Genomic DNA, 22492 nt, shown 5'->3' with positions numbered 1-22492 from the left:
TTTTGACTTGTAGTTTAGCTTGTCTTGTCTAAGCAGCCAGTCTCATTATAAAACAAAGCTACTCCTGGTATGAATTTGCTCAGTTACAGGACCTGCAAAGGGGTTGCAAGGTACCGATTAAAGGTGTCTTAGCATTTTGAAACTTTCTGTCTCTTTCCATATTTTTTCCCCTAAAGGCAAAGTAGACTCTCTTAGAAAAGATGATACTGGAAACCCTGAATCTGATGCATTACAATATCACCAGCGTGGTGCCAGAAGTGATGCCAACTGCCACCGTGCCCATACTCCTCCTCATGTGCTTTCTTTTCCTAATCTGGAATTTTGAAGAAACATCATCAATACCAGGTAAATTGATTTGACATGGTATCCCCCAAAACGCTACAAAGGGGTTCTTTTGTTGTTCACACTATGGTAAAAAGGGGAACAATGGGTAATAAGTGCATATCTAAGAAACACAGAAGTAATATGTTGTATAAAATATAGTAGGGATATAATGATAGGAAAAACAAAAATCTGAAGTGCCTTATTTGCCCCCAAACTTTGTGCATTCAAGTTTGTTTGGTCATCTAAAAGTATCACATTATTTACTTTCTTCAGATCTCTCCTTGTGTGCGTATGATAGTATGTAATTTTAAGCACGGTATCTAGATATTTATAGTCTGGATTATTTTCATGGATGTTTTAGAGCTTTTATTTTGTTACTGTTGCAAACGTTGGAGCTTTGGAAGATGATTTCTGCTCAAAACAAATCTAATTTAGAAGAGGGTCATTTTGGAGCTCTTTGGTTACCCACCTTTTCCCATGTATCTGACACTAAAGAACCACCCCTTATGGACCAACATCAAAAGGTCTCCCATTCAGATGACCCTTGTTGCTAGGTTTTCAGGAACATATGTAGATGTCACTTATTCAGTTTATTCTCCATTAGGATAATAAATTTCCATAAACTGGAACATAGTGCACATAAGGAAGTTAATGGGATTACACCTGAGTAAAGCTAATTGAGAGGAGACCCAGGCAAACTATCTTTGAATAACCCTTATTCGTGGAGGGTTCAGAGAATACTGGAAAGGCATTTGCAGAAGGTTATGTAGTGCAGCCTGAATGCTTTATGGGATTAACCGGGAGAGAGAACAGCATTCATTTGCCTTAAATTTACAGTTAAATAGTCCTGGTTTCTGATTCCTGTTCATAAAGGCTGGTGTCTTGAGGTATTTGTATATCTTGTGAACATAATGTGTGAAACTTTTCTCTAAGTACTTTACTTTCTTTCATGTCTCTCAACAAATCCCAAGACATTACAGCAGGCAAGCCAGACTGACCATATAGAACAGAGGGGGCTCCCTTTAGAACAGGTTCCTTTAGCCATTCTAAGACTCTTTCCCCACTCTTTTTTTTTTCCCCCCAAGGGGACAAATTTTGCTCTGTTACACTAGTGCATCTCTGGAATCACTCTACTGAAGTCAACTGAGGTATTCTAGATTTACACCGGTGTAACTCAGTTCAGAATCTTAACCATTGACTAAATTTAGATTCCGTTCTGAGCTCTTACATTAGAATGTTGCTTTCCAGAAACTCGTTGAGTAGAATGCTCTTATACAAACCCATCCTCTAAAACTGTATTTTCCTCATTTACTATTCTTTATATTAAAAGACAGCTAGGAAGTTGACTTTTGTAGGTGATATTACAGTCTAACAAAGGCCCTTGTCACTAAAACTATTTGTTAAATTTGCAAGTGGATAAACAATAGGATGTCATTGTTCTTTGAACTATTTCTTACTTCTTTGCCTTGATACCTACCCACTATACCTCTAAATGAAAACCACCCCCATAGTCATCTGCTTGAAGTATCAGAAAAAGGTTCAGAGTCTAGTTTATTACATGCACATAGAATGTACATCAGACTCAGGATCAAGCTGCTGTGGATATAAAACTATCAACTCTGCAGATACAGATGTTCCTATGTCAGGTTTGCATAAGCCAATTTTATGTGAAATCGAGTGTCCAATAGGCTCTGTGACTTGGGTGTTAAAGATCCTTTGCAAAGAGTGATACTGATATATTTTCTAATCCATTGTTAAAATTCATATTGTTTTAACCTTTTCCTTAGGGCCTGGTTTCTGTATGGGAATTGGTCCCCTCATTTCACATGGGAGATTCCTTTGGATGGGAGTGGGCAAAGCCTGCAACTATTACAATAAGATGTATGGAGAATTTATGAGAGTCTGGATCAGTGGAGAGGAAACACTCATTATTAGCAAGTAAATCTTTGTTCTCTCTCGCTCTAATAATATAACAAGTATTTTGCAACTTTTTGCCAGGCACTTTGTTATATTAGAATTATTTCATGATTTTCAAAATTGTTTCTCACTAACAGGAATCTTATGTCTTCTGCTACTTGCTGACCTCTCTTTTTTGTGTGCAGCTTCTAAATGTCAATACTTATATACTACAGGCTTGACCCTGTACCACTGAAGTACATGGGAGTTTTGCCATGTATTTCAATGGAACAAGGATCAAACCCTAAGGCCCAATCCTGTAAGTACTTACTCTCACTTGTCCTGCATTTATTATAATAGGACTACTGAGTATAAGACACTATATAAGAACTTGATTGATAGCTTTTAGGATCAAACCAAAAATTAATTGCAAAAAGCCTCATGGAGATCTTTCTCAAAATGGGAGTAAAAACTGAAAATTATGGACCCAATTCAGCAAGGTACTTAAACACATGCAAAACTTCAGGAATATGAGTAATCCCATTGGAATCAATGGGACTACTCATGTGCTTAAATTAAACATTCTTAAACATGTTGCTGAATTGGAGCATGTAGTTTTACTAGCTGCAATAGAGGTGGGGGTTTTGTTTTGGGGGGGGGGGTGATTTTTTTTATTGGACATTCTGGGAACTCATAATAAGGATAAGGATTTGTCCATAAATGAAAACGCTAATAAAGTCTTCCACACATAAAGAACAACAAAAACAACTGTTGGATTAGCCGTTCTAACTACTCTGGATCCAGATATGTCAATCATGTAAAAGTCAGAGCCAGCTTGTTGAAAGACATTGTAGTCCAGGGAAATGAGCTCTAATCCTGGTGCTATCACTGACTTTGTTCAGATCTGGGCAAGTCATTTCACTTTTCTGTCTCAGTTTCTACCTAATTGGTAATGACAATGAGAATACTACCTACCCTCTTGACCAATATAGGAGTAGTAAGGATTAATTAATGTCCATACAATGCTTAAAACATGTCAGACTGTGTAAATGCAAAGTGTTCGTATTGCTCTCTCACTATTTGATTCAAGTCTATAAGAAATAATCAGATACACAAATCAATGCAGTAGATGAATCAGACTGCACAGTCATTACCTCAGCTTTGGTCAGGATTGCCTCTCACTTAAAAACCTTAACAAGACATGGAAAACTAATACTTAAAAATCCTTTACAATGTCAATGGAGCATTCGCAGTGCTTCTTACGGCCTGTCACAGTTAAACAGCAAGATCTGAGCTCTGTAAAACAGGTACAGTCCTGTTCCCTTTAAGGCAATTGAACTTTTGCCATCAACTCCACTTAGATTAAGAGCAGATGCACAGAGATTTGCAGAGTCTGCAATACAATTTACATTGTCTCCTCCAGGCCTTGACTGCATAATTTTGTAATGAAATATGATTTTATAGCTTCCATCAGCAAAATCCAGCCCAATTTTAATAGACTAAAGGTAGCTATCTCTCTGCTCAGACAGGGGCAAATCCTGAAATCCTCACTTAGGGCCACTCTGTGACTCGCCCTTAGGTGAGCATACAGGTTGGAAAAGAGCATAGGGAGCCTCTCCCCATGATTGCACATCTGTGATAGGCCTGTCATCATTCCACTCCCTGAGCACATGGAAGTACAGGGACTCTTCCTTCCCTGCACAATCCACCACAATGGACGCCCAGGAGCCATGGGGAGGAAAGAAAAGAGCAGGGCAGAAGGGACAAGGGGGAATATACTGCACTCCCTGAAGGGTTGTAGCGCTGAGCACAATCCCCTGGCAGAATTCCTCTCTGATTATGTTCCTCCGCTCTACCCCGTACTCTAATCCTTACTCAATCTTTACTCAGGCAAAACTCCCAGAGTGAAACCCTGGCCCCATTAAAGGCAATAGTAAACTCCATGGTCTTCACTCACTCCATTTCAATGAGAGTTTTGTTTTAGTTAACACTGCATAAGAATTTCAGGATTTGGTCTCTGAAGTGTGCATGGCATGAAAAGTGGTTGACTGTTTGATCTCTGCCAGTCTCACTCTTCCTTTCTTTGGCATCTTTGATCCTATCATTTTGTGCCACTGGATCAGCATTTCTAAGCAGCTAGCTCCCTCTACAGGAAATTAGGTTCTAAAGTAGTAATGCTGATCGAAGCCAGTTTGCCAGTGTGTGATGATTGAATAAGCATGGTTAATAGAAAAAGAGGAGGGTATGTTCTGGTGGCGGTAGGTTTTTTTTATTTAGGGTTGTTTGACACATACTTTGTTTTTGTAATATTTCTTCTTTGGTTTAATATATATGAGTAATTCTAATCTCTGCTAATTAATTACCAGTAGTAATTTTATAGGCATTATATTAAACATATGAAAGCAAAGAATTGTAATGTAGCTAACTACCATCTACTGGTAAAGCAAGGTCCTTGTTATATTGTGCATTCATTGTGTGTACATAGTTAGATCAAGCACTGAATCAAGTGATGCACATTGTGCACTATGGGCTGCATCTTGCAAGGCAATGAGCACTCTGGCTCTGATCCAGCAAAGCAGCTAAAGGTCCACAGGGCTCAACCTTGCTGAATTGAGCCCTATGAAACTGGAAGACTGAAGTCACATTTATTGGGGGGGAGGGATAGCTCAGTGGTTTGAGCATTGGCCTGCTAAACCCAGGGTTATGAGTTCAATCCTTGAGGGGGCCATTTAGGGATCTGGGGCAAAAATCTGTCTGGGGATTGGTCCTGCTTTGAGCAGCAGGTTGGACTAGATGACCTCCTGAGGTCCCTTCCAACCCTGATACTCTATGATTCTATTGGTCTCTAAGGCGCATCCTTGTGAGAGACTGCCCTTATTCTCCAATGGGTAGTGTTTTTTGTTTTTTTATTACACACGGATATTTGTTTTCATCATGGGTTTGCCAATGATCAAATATCTATAAAATGTGTAGGTGGCACTATATGCCTGCCATGATTGATGGGGTCTAACATCTGTGTATTTTAATCCGTCAAAGACAGGCTATGCAGTGTTGCGGTCCCATAGCTTATAGGCTGAGCCTGGTAAAATGATCAGAACATGACTGGTCCTAAGAAGAGCTGGGTGAAAAGTAGAGAGAATTCAAAACCATTATGCTGAATTCCAAATCACATTAAAATATGGCGACATTCATATCCTGCATAAAAGGAAACTTCGGTTTGGACAGTTATCTGTGGCAAGTCAGTAGCTCTGACGGGGTCAATAGTTCAAAATCGTTACATTCAACACATCTCTTTTTTCACAAGAGTACCAGTACATTATAAACTACTGCTGCTTCCATCCAAAATTAAAGGCTGGATCATCTACTCAGAAAACAAATAAATACCATGTGATTTAGGTGACCAAACAGAGATTCCTTAGCAATACTCACTACTTTGGTTTGTTCTTAACCCACATTAATGGAGATTCGTTTATGCTCTGAAGCATGAGAATTTATACCCCTTCCAAAACTTTGGGGTATGTTCGTTTTTGGTTGTCTTTAATCTTTCCTATTGCCAATTAGTGCTAATGGTGCTGGTAGCTTTTAAGATGTGAAAGCCTGTCCACTAGGGAACACCAGCTCATTTAATTTAGGTCACTGAGAAGCTGTTAGATGATAACAACTTCCAGTTATTTGGACTGGAATTCAACTGGTGACCTAGAAAATCTCACTCTGTTAATGTGTCTGGGGCTAGTGAACAGATATAAGGGATTGTATTTTCACTACCAGACACAACCTTCCCAAACACAATACTCCGCATGAATAAAACCACATTCCAAGGGTAATTAGTGTGTGTATATATAAGGTTTCCAATTCTGTACTCCCATGCAATCCCTTGTGGAACTCACTGCCGTAAGAGATTATTGAGGAACAGATCTTAACAGAAATCATTAAAGGATGAGACACATAGGAATAATAAGAACATCATTCTCAATTACATTAACCAGTAACAAAATTTAAAATGTACAAAGGTTATCAGTCCTCTTGATTCAATATGAAAGGCAACCAAAAACTGTCAAGGGTGAAGAAGCAACTTCCCCTATAGATATGTTATTGCATAACTGCCATCAAATGTTTTACATCTGCTTTTGAAGCATCTGATACTGGCCATTGTCAGAGACAGTATGGCAAAGTCTATGTTCCTATAGATTTCTATGCATCTTCACTCTTTACTCCGGTTGAATTTCTGAGGCAGTCAATTGCCATTTTACCAAGAAAATAGTGCATGCCTAGCCGCATGTATTTAAAAAAAAAAGTACTTAGCATGATGCATGGCATTATTTTTATATCAATCAGATCATGGCTTTTAAAGAATTGCATATATAAGAAATGACATCAATGTTGCATGCACAGTATGTTTGAGTTGAAAGTGCTTTGTCTCTCAAGTGATCAACACCTCAGAAGATTGGGCCTGAAGTAGAGTAAGTCAAATTAAAGAGATATATTTACAAAAGGATCTTTTTTTCCTTTCCCAGATCCTCCAGTATCTTCCATGTAATGAAACATGGGCAATATATCTGTAGATTTGGAAGCAAGCTTGGGTTACAGTGCATTGGCATGCATGAAAATGGTATTATATTTAATAATAACCCAGCACTCTGGAAAGAAATTCGACCTTTTTTCACCAAAGGTAAATTATTATGTATTTCTATATTTACCACATCTACTGTAACATATATTTTGTGCTTATGAAATGCTGGGATTGGCATTTTGTGTAAGTATAAGGAGCCATTTTTCCTTCTGACCCTCCCCCCCAAAAAATATTTCAGTCTTCTTTCCTCACTCATCTTTATTCTCATGACACTAGAGAAGGACTTGCAATAACTTTGCAAATTCCTAATTTCCTCTAAGCAAATGCTAATTACGTCCCACAAGCCAGATTTGAATATGTTTACATTTGTGGCCCAGTCTTCATCTTAATTCAAGTGGCAATTTTGTAAGAATATTTATTTAACTAAAAGGTTCTGTATCCCAACTTCAATTGATAACAGGGTCAACTGAGAATATCTACTTACTTGCTCTGTAACACGGCCCAAACTCAAAACGGAAATCCTGAGGTGTTATGACAATACTAAACGATGGGGCCCATATCTGCAGCACTAGTTAGATGCTTAACTCCCACTGAAATTAATGGATGTTAAGTGCCTAAATTCCTTTGAGAATCTGGTCCTGAAGCTTCATTTTAGGGCTGTACAACCTTTGTAATTTTGGGCTCATATGGTGTGAACATTCCTAAACTGTCAGTTTTCAACTGTAGACTTTTGATAAGGTTTGGGGGTCATTTGAACCTAACAACTTTAATGATTCCAACAAAACTTGCAGGTTTCTTAACAAAACCACTGAGTTTCAATAGTTCCCTCATTACTTTGTCCTTCTGCAACCCCCCATAATTCAAGAAAGGCTGTGGGCTCACTGCTACTGCACAGCTCCCTGGGGTGATTTTGGGGCCTGATTTAAGAAGCTGAAAAGACACAAAGTATTAGTGTGCCATCATTCTAAGTTTTCTATACTATTATTTTTCTGCCACCTCCTATTTTGGGTTTTTGTCCCACATCTGCACCCTAGTGGACATTGTTGCTGAAAAAATCAGCTGGTTCCAATTGGCATAAGATTTTAGTTCGATTGGTCTACTTCGTCCTGGGCTAGTATACATCTAATTACACAAATGTTCACCAACTGAGTTAGTCTGGACCTCCTCGCCTCCCATTCACCACTGTGTCGATCGCCAGTCCCAATAGATGATAGCTTAACATCCTTGAGGCAACTAGAGAAATTGCTTACATTGAAGAGTAGAGTAAGCATTTAGTGCATGATTTTCAAACACACTCAGAATTGGCTTAATTCTACTCCCATTAAATGAACTGTAAAATTCTCTGACTTCTTGGGAGCAAAGTTAACTAATGCTTTTAAAAATCCCACCCATAACATTTTTAGGTTGGAATAAATGGTAATTTTTCACAGTGGAGAGAGATAAATAGTGGGGTTCCCCCAAGGATCTGTACTGGGACCAGTGCTTTTCAACACATTCATTAATGATTAGGGCCCTACCAAATTCAGTCCATTTTGGTCAATTTCATGGTCACAGGATTTTAAAAATGGTAAAGTTCATGATTTCAGCTATTTAAATCTGAAATGTCACGGTGTTGTAACTGTAGAGGTCCTGACCCAAAAAGGGTTGGGGGGGTGTTGGTGTTTCCACAAGGTTATTGTAGGGAGGGTTGTGATAGTGCTACCCATACTTCTGCACTGCTGCTGGTGGTGCTGCCTTCAGAGCTGGGCAGCTGGAGAGTGGCGGCTGCTGGCCGGGAGCCCGGCTCTGAAGGCAGTGCCACCACCAGCAACACACAGAAGTAAGGATGGCATAGTATGGTATTGCCACCCTTACTTCTGTGCTGCTGCCTGCAGAGCTTGGCCCTCAGTCGGCAGCCACCACTCTCTGACCATCCAGGTCTGAAGGCAGCAGCACAGAAGTAAGGGTGGCAATACCGTGACCCCCCCCCTAAAATAACCTTGCAACCTCCCTGCAACGCCCTTTTGGGTCAGGACCCCCAATTGGAGAAACCTGGTCTCCCCCATAAAATCTGTATAGTATAGGGTAAAAGCACACACAAGACCACATTTCACAGGGGAAGACCAGATTTCACAGTCCGTGATGCGTTTTTCATGGCCATGAATTTGGTAGGACCCTATTGATCTAGAAAAGGAGGTAAAAAGTGAGGTGGCAAAGAGTATCAGCTGATACTATCTTAAGTAATTTTGTAACAGTGACGAGTTACAAAGGGATCTCACAAAATTTGGTGACTGGGCAACAATGGCACATGATATTCAATGTTGATAAGTGTAAAGTAATGCACGTAGGAAAACATAATTCCAACTAAACATACAAAATGATGGGGGTCTAAATTAGCTGCTACCACTCAATAAAAAGATCTTGGAGCTAGTATAGATAGTTCTCTGAAAACATTTGCTCAATGGGCAGTGGCAGTCAAAATGTTAGGAACCATTAGGAAAAGAATAGATAAGACAGAAAATATCAATGCTACTCTATAAATCCATGGTATACTCCTACCTAGAACACTGAATGCAGTTCTGGTCACCCTGTATCAAAGATATATTAGAACTGGAAAAAGTACAGAGAATGGCAACAAATTATTAGGGGAATGGAACAACTTCCATATAAGAGAGAGTGAAAAGACTGGGACTGTTCAGCTTAGGGAAAAAAGAGACGACTAAGGAGGGATATGATGTCTATAAAATCATGAATGGTGTGGAGAGTGTGTTATCTACCCCTTCACATAACACAGGAGCCAGGGGTCACCCAATGAAATTAATAGGCAGCAGGTTTAAAACAAACATAAGACTGTACTTCACATAACAGTCAACCTGTGGAACTCATTGTCAGTGGATGTTGTGAAGGCCAAAAGAATAACTGGGTTCAAAAGAGAATTAGATAAGTTCATGGAGAATAGGTCAGGGATGCAACCCCACACTCTGGGTGTCCCTAAGCCTCTGACTGCCAGAAACTGCAACTAGATGGATCACTCAATAATTGCCATGTTCTGTTCATTCCCTCTGAAGCATCTGATACTTGCCACTGTCAGAAGACAGGGTACTGGGCTAGACAGACCATTGGTCTGAGCCAGAATGGCCATTCTTATGTTCTTTTAATGCAATATAGCATCTGGTAGTAAGATAGACAAGCCTCCATGTGGCTGGCTAGCTTTCTACAGACCACCAGCAAGTGCTCTGTAGACAACCTATAGTCCATGTGAAAATAACCGCCCTGGCAAAAATCAGAAGATACCTTTAGAAACCAATATAGTCTAGATGAAAGTCTACTGGAATTTTATAGAAAGTGGGCAGATGACAAGGTAAACGTTCTTACTAGAGCTTTGTTAAAATTAGAAAATAGAGAAGAATTAAATAGAATTTGGTTTATGTAGCATCTTTCATACTCAGGATATTCCAAGTTGTTTTACTAAATCATGACAGGTGCTGACCACCACTGCTACTGAAGTCAATGTGAGTTGTTGCCCACTCCTTTCTAAATCTGGCCATTTACTCAGGTGCATAAATATGGATCCAGGTATCTAACAAAGGCATCGAGGATTGAAAATTCCAGCTTAATTAAGCCTCACCACTGTTAACTATTATTATAGTAATGGCTGGGGAATGGGAGCATATATTTGCTTTGATTTTACATTTTGCTATTTTAATCAATATGTCCAAAGTGGGACTTTTTAAAATCAGAGGATAGGTTACAAAGCTAAAAATTATAAAAATATTGTATTCCAATTATTTTGGTTACATCATCTGTTACGACTTTATTGCCACTGGGTGGATAATACAGGTAACATGAAAGTTAAACTATCTTCTGACTATTTTATATGTACATTTCAGCTTTGTCTGGTCCAGGTCTCATGCGTATGATAGCAATTTGTGTTGAATCAACGAAAGACCATCTGGACAGATTGAAGGATGTGACTGCTGGACTGGGAAACATCAATGTGCTGAATTTTATGAGACAGATCACACTGGACACTTCTAACACACTCTTTCTAGGGATCCCTTTGGATGGTACAGATAACATTCTTATCTCATAATGGGTCCTCTTTTAAGGTGCATATTCACGCAAAATTTCCCATTGCCATGAATGGGGAGTTTTGTCTGAGTAAGTACATCAGGGTCTGGCTCTAATATTCAGTTTTTAATAACACTGTCAGATTTGATTGCAATTGATTCTCATTATGAGCAAGCGCTTAAAACAGTGTTTAAACACCTGTAGTCAGTTTTTAAGCCTGACAAGACCCCTGTATCGAGAAGTAGCATCTGCATCTCGACAGTTCGGCTAGTTTTCCAGTGTTCCTAGCAATCACAATATAGTCAACAAAGTAATCCACTCTTTATGTGTGCAGCATGCCCACGATAGAGGAAGTACCAAATTGACAGCTGCAGAATGTTTGTTGGCAGACAAAAGTTTATGAAATCTGCAAAACGAGGTTTCCATGTATCTAGCAGGCACCTATCCCAAGATTATATTCACTTAAGAGTCAGAATAAACTTTCCACTGAGCTAAACTTTCACCTGCAAGTTTTCCACTCATTTGTAATCTCCCACCCACCATCACTCCACTTGTGTGGAAGATGACTTGGCATTGGTTATCACATTGTAGCCTCCTTTCAGCTGAAGAGCCTTGGTTTTTACAAAGAACTGCACAATCTGCACAGGATTCTAAAAATATTTCATCACATATTAAAACAAAGTATTTGAATGTCAGTAATGACAATGCAATGGCAGTAAAAGAGAAATATGATATTAAAACCCTACTTTTAAGGTCTGATCAGGCTCCCATTGACTTCAGCAGGAGCAGGCCTTTATTGTGCAGCTTACGGTGACATTTATGTGAACTAGCTATTGAAATTTACATTTTACATTGCTGTTTGTTTGTTTTTTTAATTTTCAGAAAATGCCATTGTGCTTAAAATTCAGAACTACTTTGATGCTTGGCAAGCACTTTTGCTGAAACCTGACATCTTCTTTAAGATTTCTTGGCTGTACAAGAAATATGAAAAGTCAGCGTAAGTATCAACCGTTTTACAAATCACCTGAATAACATAGATCCTTCCTTCCTAGAGTTACTCTTGCTTGTCAGTTTTCTGTCTGTTTTTAAAAATGAATGAGGGACCATTCAGTTTAATTCAATTTAGTCTTGGTTTCTCTGCTGAGACACACATTAGTGCTAACAAGTGTAAAACTCAAAATCACCAGTTCACTTCACACAGGCAATGACATGCCATCTTATGGTATCTGCTTTCACTTACTACCTAAGCAACCAGGGCTCCAATAGTAACCTAGAAGGCTGGCAATTCCTTGAGTCAGCAAGTCCTTTTTATAGTCATGGCAATATAGTGAATGTTAAGTTAGCGAGTCAGTATAATCCTGCTTGTTGGTGCTTATATCTTTGCCAAAATTCTTCATTTCAGATTTAAACTTAGCATTTATCATGCTGGTTGTCATCTCAGATGGATCTTTTCCCTCAAATAAGAACACATTAGTTTTGCCATCTTTCTTTTTAAAGTCGACAAACACAAAAAACAACCAAAACCTTTTCCACTGAGTTTTCATGGTCTCCTTTGTTTTCCTCTACCAAAAGATGACTGATTATAAAACAAACTGGCAGCACTTCTTCCTTACTTGGACTGATGTCCTTGACTAGTCTGATAAAATACTCGCTATAAAGCATGTGTAATAAGTACTTAGCCTTCCTTCCTTAAAATCCCCTATCTACCCTGGTGGAAATCCTGTCCCCAGGGAAGTCAATGGCAAAATTCACATAGAAGGTGAAATCCTGTCTCCAGTCAATCTCTAAAATACCAACATTAGTCACTACACAATGGTATGTATGATACCAGAGCTTTACTCAATATGTCTTATGAAGATAACTGTGGTGGCTCAGATACTGCTAGATGGCAACTATAGGCAATTGTTAAATTTTTAGTGGCCACTACTTCCTACTGTGAATGTGACAGACTCCTGAACCTAAAGTGAACTGAATTTGAGAACTGTAGCATACCAGGGTTTCCCATAGGTTTCTGATTCAACTGGAAGGGAAGACCATGCATTATCAGGACTTCCCACATACAGTACTTCACACACATTGTCTCAACTACAGAAAGTTTAATCCCTCTACAATGGCTCTATAACTATACATAAAATAAGTGTGCCTTTTTGGGGATTCCCCTGGTCACAAAGAGGGCAGTCAAATTTCACACTGGAAAAACCTCAGATATAGTGCCGGTAAAACACACACACCCACAATAGAAAGTGTCATGATTTTTCTTCATCATTTTTACTGGGCATATCCTAAATATTTCAAAATTTTTCAAAAATCTAAATTCCAACCAATTATACAGCCAGGTAAAAACCCCAAAATAAATTCCATGAAAACATTGCTGTCTTTCTCTTAGTTGTGTTTTACTGGTTAAAGAAAATCCACAAACTTTTGAAAAACTCTTTTTTAAATTTTAAATTTGGGAAATTTTGACCAACTCTACCAACTATGGGCCATTTCCTCTGTCTAACCCTAACCAGCACCAGTCCTTATATATTCCAAATGTGTTATCATGGCCTAATGATGAAAACAATATGGTTCAGCCTTGGAAGAAATCCACCTTTGAGAAATGTCAATAGTAACTTCCTAAACAACATTAAGGCTATGTCTACGCTTGCAGAGTTTTTGCTCTGTTGGTTTCAATGGTGATAGTGAACCAGTGAAAGAAACACACTGGTTTGTGTACTCACTTAACACTGACGCCTGTGGAAGTTACGTTTGCAGCACTTCCATCTCCGATGAGAGCAGCACACTGAGGGCAACTATCTCACTGTGCAGCTCTCTCCATTTTGACGATAGGTCTTGTGGGAAGGGGGGTGGGTGATCCTGGGGCATCCTGGGTCCCTGCACAGCCTCCTGTCCCCAAACACGGATCAGCTCCAGTAGCTCAGCATTGCTCCAAGCAGGGGATCATTTGCTCCGTGGAGCAGGCAGTCACCTGGCCAGATAAGTGAGCATTTGCCAAGAAAACAGGAAGGGGAGTTTCAGAGTTCCTGGGACTTTACAGGGGGACGGGTGGATGTCTGTTTACCTGGCAGCAGAGCTCCTGACCAGAGTAGTCATCTAGGTACTATGGGATATCCTGCGGAGGCTAAAAGCTGTGTAAACAGGAAGAATGTGTTTTCGCTTGCACATCACCATAAAAGCATCACCAGTAAGAGCTGTATGCCTCCCGTGGAGGTGGTGAAACTTCTGGGTTTCACTGAAAAAAGTCATTGGCAAGTGTAGACGCTCCCACAGTTTTTGTGCAAAAAGGGACTTTTCCTGCTTTAAATGACATGCCCTTAGTCACTCATATGAAGAGCAGAGCTTCTTTATCTCCTTTATGCTATCCCATAGAAAGAAAACAAGAGTTCAGTTGAAAGGAGTGAGCAATAAATGTAGAGCAAATAAAAGGTAATACTACTTCATTCAGTATATAGTCAAGTTGTGAAATTCCTTGCCATGTTTTCATCAAGTCTAATTATGGTCATGAAATTTTTCCTCTCATGTACAGCATTTTACAGTAAGCTACCTGTTCTGTGGGTTTGCCCACCTTCCTCTGGATCAGCCTGTATTGGACACTGCTAGAGACATATTACCTTACTTGATGGACCAATCTGCTCTGGCAGGGCAAATCTATGCTCATATAGCTTCACTGTAAGAACAGCAGTCACTTTTCACTTCTCTAGAGGCAATCTGCCTTGTTTTACTGCTTCTCTACAGAATTATCCAAAGAATGTTTTTGGTTGTCTGTTTTATTGTTACATTTCTTGTCCAATATAGTCTTACATTTCCCATCCTGCATTACTAAGCACTAAAATATCTCAGACGTTTATAGATATACTGGGTTCTATTTGTTTTCAGGAAGGATTTGAAAGAAGCAATTGAAGTCTTAATAGAACAGAAACGACAGAGACTTTCCACTGTTGAAAAATTGGAAGAGCACATGGACTTTGCATCACAACTGATTTTTGCACAGGTATTGAGAATATGAACAAAATATGCATTTGTCCAAAATGCTCCTGTTACTGAGAACAAACTGGGATTTGTAACAGAGTTTGACTTAATCTATATAGCAGAAAGTAATGTCATTTAAAACTAATACAAATTAATTAGTGTTTGGAGCACCTCAACAAGGTTCCAGGCTTTGAATAATTGCATCAAAATGTTTGGTTGCTTGTCTGAACCTTTTCAGGTTATACCCACATGCCCAAAGCTCTCAAGCTCATGCCCACATCTCCTCCAGCCTCTCCTTGGCCCATATATTTTCCATTTATATAAACACCTTTTACTCCAAAGAATCCCCAAGTGCTTCAGAAATCATAATCATGCAGAATGTCTGCCAATCAAGTACACTCTGATGGAGCATAGCAAGTGAATGGTGCACAGTATGCTGCAGCAGAGTGAGTGGAGGAGGAATTTGGGTTAAGCACAAACCTCATATACACCAGGCAGGACATTGGTTTTCAGTGCTTCATCTGAGACACACATGAAGTGGATATTACTTCTCTCTCCCAGTAGCATAAGGACTGAGTAAACTTTGATAGGACTTAAACCAGTTGTTTCAAGTGAGTCTACATATTCCACATTCTCCCCTTCCTGTTGACCTAAGAACCTTTGCTGGAGCTCAAGTTCAGCGTTCAACATTTGCCCCCTTGAATTTTGTAGAGCCGTGGAGAACTGACTGGTGAGAATGTGAACCAGTGTGTGTTGGAGATGATGATAGCTGCACCTGACACACTGTCTGTGACTCTCTTCTTCATGCTAGTACTGATTGCAGAGCACCCTAAAGTGGAAGAGGATATGATGAAGGAAATCCAAGCTGTTATAGGTAAGGACTGTCTATAAGGACAATGATGTTGGAAAATAATTATGCTTGAGTAGTGATCTAATCATTTTCCAGGAGAAAAATCTAAAGTTTATTTACTGTAAAGTGGGTACAATAATTATCTTGCTGCATAATGTTGTAAAAAAGGTCTTCTGAAGTAGCATTCAAAACTGAGTGGGGAAAAATGATAAAAGATAAACTACTAAGGAAATAATAAATTAGGATCGGAGGCAATCTTCTAGAATGATAGGACCAAATTCAGCCCACAGTTACACCAGTATAAACCTGTAGTCACTTCACTGACCTCAGTGGAATTATTCTGGATTTACACTGGTGTAACTGAGAGCAGAAGCTGGTTCATGGTGCTTTTTAACCACCGGTACTGATCTATGAAATTAGGTATGATCTCTCCAGCTAAGCTGAACTAACAACTATTCATATCATATTATCCCTGTATACATAGTATGCATAGGTAAAAAGCTGTTTAAAAATACTACATTCTCTCTGGAAAATTTGAAATTAAGAAATCTATCATGTGAATATTTTCTGCATAGTAGTCAAACCTTTCAAGTAATCAAAAAAGCATTTGGAAAAAGGAGAGTCAGAATTTGCAAGTTGATCTATTAGTGGTAAGCTTAATATTTTATTTTGGATATGCAATATAATTAAGATATATTATATGGACACTCCAAAGGATGAATCACCTGCCTTGTGAAAGTACCTCTAAGATACCAGTGAAGCTACATTTCTAATACTGAAATGAGGCCCCCATTCTGGGAAGCATCCCTCATCAGAGACCACTTTAGCAAGTGCTTAACTTCAGGCCTATCCTTAAATCCCAAAGGAGTTAATGGGATTTAAGCATGTGCCTAAATACTTCCTGAATACATATGGATTTAAACATGTGCTTTCCTGACTTTGAGCACCTTAGTAGTAGAAAGTTGTAGATCAACTGGAGTAAGTTGAAACAAAAGCAACAAAAATGGTTAAATGGCTGAAGAGAATGACTTGAGGATTTTCAAAACTCTGGTCCATTTTCTGGTCATCTCTGTGGGTGCTAATGAATGGCAGACCCACAAATTATGTTAATATTTTAGTCCTTCCTTTCTTTAATTTCTCTTCCCAGCCTGAACAACAATGTAGATATTCATTGCATTCACTCTCATCCACCAGTATCTCTAGGCACTCTGCTCCTTTATTTTGGTTCATTACATTGCTTTTAAATCAAGTTTCATATCTGAAATAAGTAACACTTGTGCAAAACTATTTTAAGAATATTTTCAGTGTTGTCCCAGAGCTTTAGCTAAACATCACCTGTCACCTTTCTCCCCTCCAGCTAGCAAGCTGCATCTCTTATCTTTCTTTATGTGGATGTCTGTCTTTCTAATTGGCCACGAGCCTTGTAACCCAAGTGAATCCAGCAAACTCTGCACTTGTATGTTAAGTCAGCACATTGATATCTAAGTGTTGAATCCCATGGGCCATACAAGAGTAACAACAGTTCTCATTAATATGTAGCTGAAAGGCCTCTTTTCACAACTATATACTTGGCTTCCTAGAAGCAGTCAGCTATAATTTAATGCCAAAAGGCAGCCTCATATCTATCAACTACAAAATGCCTCAGCAAAACCTACATGTGCCACAATGTATCAGACTGCTGAGTTTTCTAAAGTAAATTGTTTCCTATAATCTCATACACATCAGTGATTTCCCCAGTCAGTGTTGTGTACCTTGGCGAGATGGTAAGTTTAATTAATTATTCTTTTACTAATACAGAGCTTTCCTTTCCTATTAAGATCTAACCCCTGTTGCCTTAGGGTCCCGTTTTTCAAAAATTTTGAAGGCACTCTCATTTGGGAGAGCAGAAGATAGAGTTAAGCAGGGAAGCTTTCAGAAATGTTTCTCTTGAACAAGTGACCGAAAGTTTACTTCTCCAAATGCTTAGCTTTCAAATGGTTCCAGTAATTGCCAGGATTTCAAAAAATTCCATGACTGTTTTCAAACCATTCCATTAAAGTTCACTGAAGAGGATAGAGAACTGTAGTGGAACAGCGCAAAGATGACAAATAGGTTCAATGGTTAGCTAACTTTTTAAAAAATGTTTTACTATAGGATAGCTGTAAAATTTGGGCGAGATTCACTGTCCCCTGCACTGAGGGAGTACAAGTAGAGCTGGGCAGAGAAGGGTCCTTCCATTTTGTGGAGGTTGAGATTTCCAAGTCTGGTTTTATTACAATCCAGAATGAAACCCCAAAATTTCAAAATTTTCCATGAAACATTTTCTGCTTATCTGTACAGGGAGCCCCCACTCTGAGACAGTCTGCCAGGTGGCCTGCTCCAGTGCAGAGCACCCTAGGAGTTTGGGCTGTCAAGGAGTTGAAATACTGGGAACCAAGGATTCCAGGCTCCCAGCTCCCCATCAGGGGAGGAAACCAGGAAGATTTCAGATGGAAACCTGCCTGGCAGGCATGTTTTGAAACCCCTGGCACATAGGCTTCCATCAGAATCCTGCCTGGTTTCCAGTGGAGTTTGATTTTAATCAACCCATCACCATGAAAGGTTTTGTTTTTGTTTTAATCACAATTTGCCAATTCATCGTTATTTGGGGAATTTTTTTCTGACCAGCCATAGTAGGGATCCTGCAGGTGTCTGGAAGGATCTCATACACGACACTTGTTTGGTCCTCATCACTGTAAGGTAGATTGGTCTACTGATCTCTGTCTAAGAGTGGATGGCCCAGAAGTGGGTATTGTACCACCTAAGTAACTCCTGGTTCCTGGCAGGAATTAAAGTCCTGATCCAATTTCTATTTAAATGAATGAATGTCTTTCCATTGACTCCCAAAGGAGTTGAACCAGGGCTCGTCTACATGGTGTAGCAATGTTTCATAGTTTGAAAATCTTGAAATAGTACTACATTAAAATCCACTAGGGAACTTCTAGAATGACCGAGCAGGGTCTACATGGACCAATTAGTGCTCAACATGTTAGTGCGCTTTTGAAATCTCACCTCCATAGTGCTCATTGTCATGTTGCGTAGAGAAACCTTCAGGTCTTAGCCCTGTTTTCCTGCCCTCCCCCACTAGTGCGACCCCTAAGAAAGAAAGGCAGTGGAAATGTCAATTGCCTTCCCTGTGTATGTATCCCCATATTTCGGGAAAGGGCCTTACTGGTGCACTGGAGGTGTAATTTACATGCACAGCCTGTGCCACATGTCAATGAATCTGGCCCTTCAGCTTAAGAAACTATGGCATGTTAAATCAGTTTCATACAAGGCCTTGATCCTGCTCCACTGAACTGAAGCAGTTTTGCTATTATCGTCAATGACAGCAGGATTAGAGCCAGACTCTGTGGCAGAGGAGACTTGGATTTGGGGCAGATCACTTGATTAGTCACTTAGTGTCCACATGGGTAAAAGAGTATGGCTGGCTTCTGTAGTATGAGGCTACACAAAGCCACAAGAACCCATAGACTCCTTGTCACCATGAATCCTGAAAGAAGACAGCATTTTTACTGAATGGAGGGATTTCCAAAACCATTCTGGCATCAACTGCAACATTTCAAATAGCAATCAGGTAAAATTAGAATAGCAAAATCAACTTCTTTTGTCTGCTTTATTCCTCAAGGTGACAGAGACGTACAGAGCAATGACATGTCGAACTTAAAGGTTGTGGAGAATTTTATTAATGAGAGTATGAGATACCAGCCAGTTGTGGATTTGGTCATGCGCAAGGCTTTACAAGATGATGTAATTGATGGCTATCCTGTGAAAAGGGGGACAAACATCATTCTGAACATCGGACGTATGCATAAGCTTGAATTCTTCCCAAAGCCTAATGAGTTTTCTCTCGAAAATTTTGAGAAGAATGTAAGTTTCCTGACTTCTTTCTGATAGGGGATAGAATATTATTTCTAATTAAAATGCAAAATGGGTCTCTCTCTTATTTGGATTAAGTCCTTTCCACAGGTCAATTTCTCGTTGTCCATGTAAGCACCTGGATGCACATCAGTTTTCATAGCACATTATAATGATTATGAGGGGCTCAATCATGCATGATGCTGAGCAATACAGCACCACTCCAGCAAGTGCCTCAGTACAGGTTTAAGTTTAAGCACACAAGTGGTACCATCAGGGCTAGACTTCTCAGCACCTTGCAGGATTGGGCCCAATGTCAACTGCAATGTATGAACAACAAAATTTATTTGCAATCACCTTTTACTATTAAAGGGTCTTCCTTGGGCTTTTTTTTTCTCCTATTCAGAATTTTGGTTTGTCATTAGTTAAATGGCTGCTTTCATAGAATATCAGGGTTGGAAGGGACCTCCGGAGGTCATCTAGTCCAACCTGCTGCTCAAAGCAGGACCAATCCCCAAATGGCTCCCTCAAGGATTGAGCTCACAACCCTGGGTTTAGCAGGCCAATGCTCAAACCACTGAGCTATCCCTCCCACCCCTAATTTCCATAGCTAGAAATTAGATTATCCAATAAGAGCTGTTTCAAGTGGTAAACATGTATCAAAATAGAGGTGGGGGTTGTATTACTTATAACACAAATTATTTGGTTCCTCGGTTTTTGATCAAATTAACTGGAAGTAAGCGGAAGACACTGCAATGCCTTCAATGGTAAAGGACATGGACTATGAAATTTTAAGATCAATTTAGCACTTCTCAGGAGGCACTTTAGCATTATCAGGCTTTAATGTTTTGAAGCAAGTTTTGAGTTCCTTAACTTCAAGAGGTAGCAGGCCTAAAAGCCATGCACACTTGGAGGGCTTGATACGCTCTTCTCCTACAACAGGTACATCCCCATCTTGATCATACAGAGGAAACCTCCTTGTACTGGTTTTGTGGATTTTCCCACTATGCAAACATTAATATTAGTATTCCCAGAGTTTTAGTAATGAATTCTTCTGTTCACTTTTTTATTTGAATATTATGTGTGGATGTTTTTGGAGGAATTTGCCAAGAGCTAATAAAAGGTTTGAATAGATAACAAAATAGTGTATTTATATATAAAAATTGTTATCTATTCAAACCTTTTATTAGCTCTTGGCAAATTCCTCCAAAAACATCCACACATAATATTCAAATAAAAAAGTGAACAGAAGAATTCATTTTGAAACCCATTTTCTGCTAATTTTTAGTGAATGTTTTGGGAAGCATGTTTACTGGTGAGGATCTTTGCAGAAACAATTAAGAAAATATAAGGGGATATTTGCCATAAATTAATGTTGAACTCTCAAACGTTAAGACTGAACCAGAAATGAGATCCTATGATTTATATTCATCCAATCAGAGAATAAATAGTATCATGTACTCTATCCAACCAATCAAAACTAACCAACAAGGCGAATATTTTCATGTTGATAGTCAACTACCAACAATGAACTTTGCACACAACCTTTAGCCCAAGAATTAATCATTGTGGAAAATTCACAGAGAAAAAGTGGCTAAATTTATCAAGTTAATTATTTGCTCTAGATTATTTCATCAATTTTACCCATTATTTCCATTCTAGCCATTTCTCTCAGTGGATTTCTTGATTGCTTTCTAAGCTCATTTTTCTGCTAAAAATGTTCCCCTCTGACCAAGTATTTAAAGCAGACACATTTTCTTGGGATTCATAACTAATGTAATGTGAGCAATACAATCTGACTTGATGCATTCTGTTGGCCACAACACACATTGTTCTAATCTAAATGAAAGCAACCCACGCCAATCAATAAGTTAATTGAGATATCATCATTGGAATCCAGACACACATTTCCAGATTCCTAGACCAGCTCCTGCCTTCATTCACACACTGTGCAAGACCACTGTAGTCAATGGGACCTACTGGCCCTCATTTCTGGGCAGAATTTGGCTGTCTCACTTCTGCAGTTCCTGAGGTCACAGAATGAGATTGCAATTTTAAATGTTATTTCCACAAGTTTTTTCTGATTTTTTTTTTTTTTTTTTTTTTTTTTTTTTAATAAAGAGAAGGATAAAAACAAACAATGATATTAAGGCCAGGAAGTCTGCATGTGAAAAAATACTTAATCCAAAAAGAGTCTGTCTAAAGGTTCCCCGTAAAATGCTTAGAGATTTCAATGATATTCTTAATAATTTAATGATGGAAATTGTTCTACGTGCCCTCAATGGACCTTTCTCATTGTTTTACACAGGTTCCTTCTCGCTACTTTCAGCCATTTGGATTTGGCCCTCGTGGCTGTGCCGGAAAGTTTATTGCCATGGTAATGATGAAGGCAATCCTGGTGACTCTTCTGAGACGGTATAGAGTACAGACACCAAAAGGAAGAGGCCTTAAGAACATCCAGAAAAGCAATGACTTATCCATGCACCCGAATGAAAGTCAGCCCTTCTTGGAGATGTTTTTCATGCCAAGAAGAAACATAGACAAGTGTCAGGATGACTAACAACAGATCGCTAGTGGTCTCAGAGATCTAAGGTTTCTGCTGTTCTAGTCACATTCTGAGAAATATCCACCCCTCCTAGGTGCTGTCACGCATACTCTGAACTAAATATTTTGTTGCTCTTAGAGCAGCAATGCATTAAGTGATCACTTGTCACTTGGTCCTGCTTTGCAGCACAATGTTCTGGTCACTATTCAAAACTGATAAGTAAGTTTTAAGTATATAGACAAGTGCTGTCTTCAGTTGATGAAATGTTGCATGCAGAAACTGTTTTTACTTTTTTTAAAACATCCAATTCAAACAGAATTCTGTTCTGCTTCTCACACTATGCAAGTCCTGAGTGCTCCATGCCTGCAGGCTTGCATGATATGGTTGGGGTTTGTTTTGGGGGGAGGGATTG

At 39.2% G+C, this 22492-nt stretch overlaps 1 protein-coding gene across 1 annotated transcript; it reads left to right on the top strand.

Moving 5' to 3' along the window:
• Positions 1 to 200: 200 nt before the first annotated feature.
• LOC135884503 (aromatase) lies at positions 201 to 22095 on the top strand. Its single transcript, XM_065411913.1, has 9 exons — positions 201 to 345; positions 2112 to 2262; positions 6735 to 6889; positions 10660 to 10836; positions 11723 to 11837; positions 14717 to 14831; positions 15521 to 15683; positions 19306 to 19547; positions 21844 to 22095. The coding sequence occupies exons 1-9, from the start codon at positions 201 to 203 to the stop codon at positions 22093 to 22095; spliced, it is 1515 nt and encodes a 504-aa protein (XP_065267985.1).
• Positions 22096 to 22492: the final 397 nt, after the last annotated feature.

The sequence above is a fragment of the Emys orbicularis genome, chromosome 10 (genome assembly GCF_028017835.1).
Source record: "Emys orbicularis isolate rEmyOrb1 chromosome 10, rEmyOrb1.hap1, whole genome shotgun sequence".
In the NCBI taxonomy this organism is placed as follows: domain Eukaryota; kingdom Metazoa; phylum Chordata; order Testudines; family Emydidae; genus Emys; species Emys orbicularis.
Note: the sequence above shows the minus strand (reverse complement) of the source record. Positions and strands in the feature narration are given on the sequence as shown.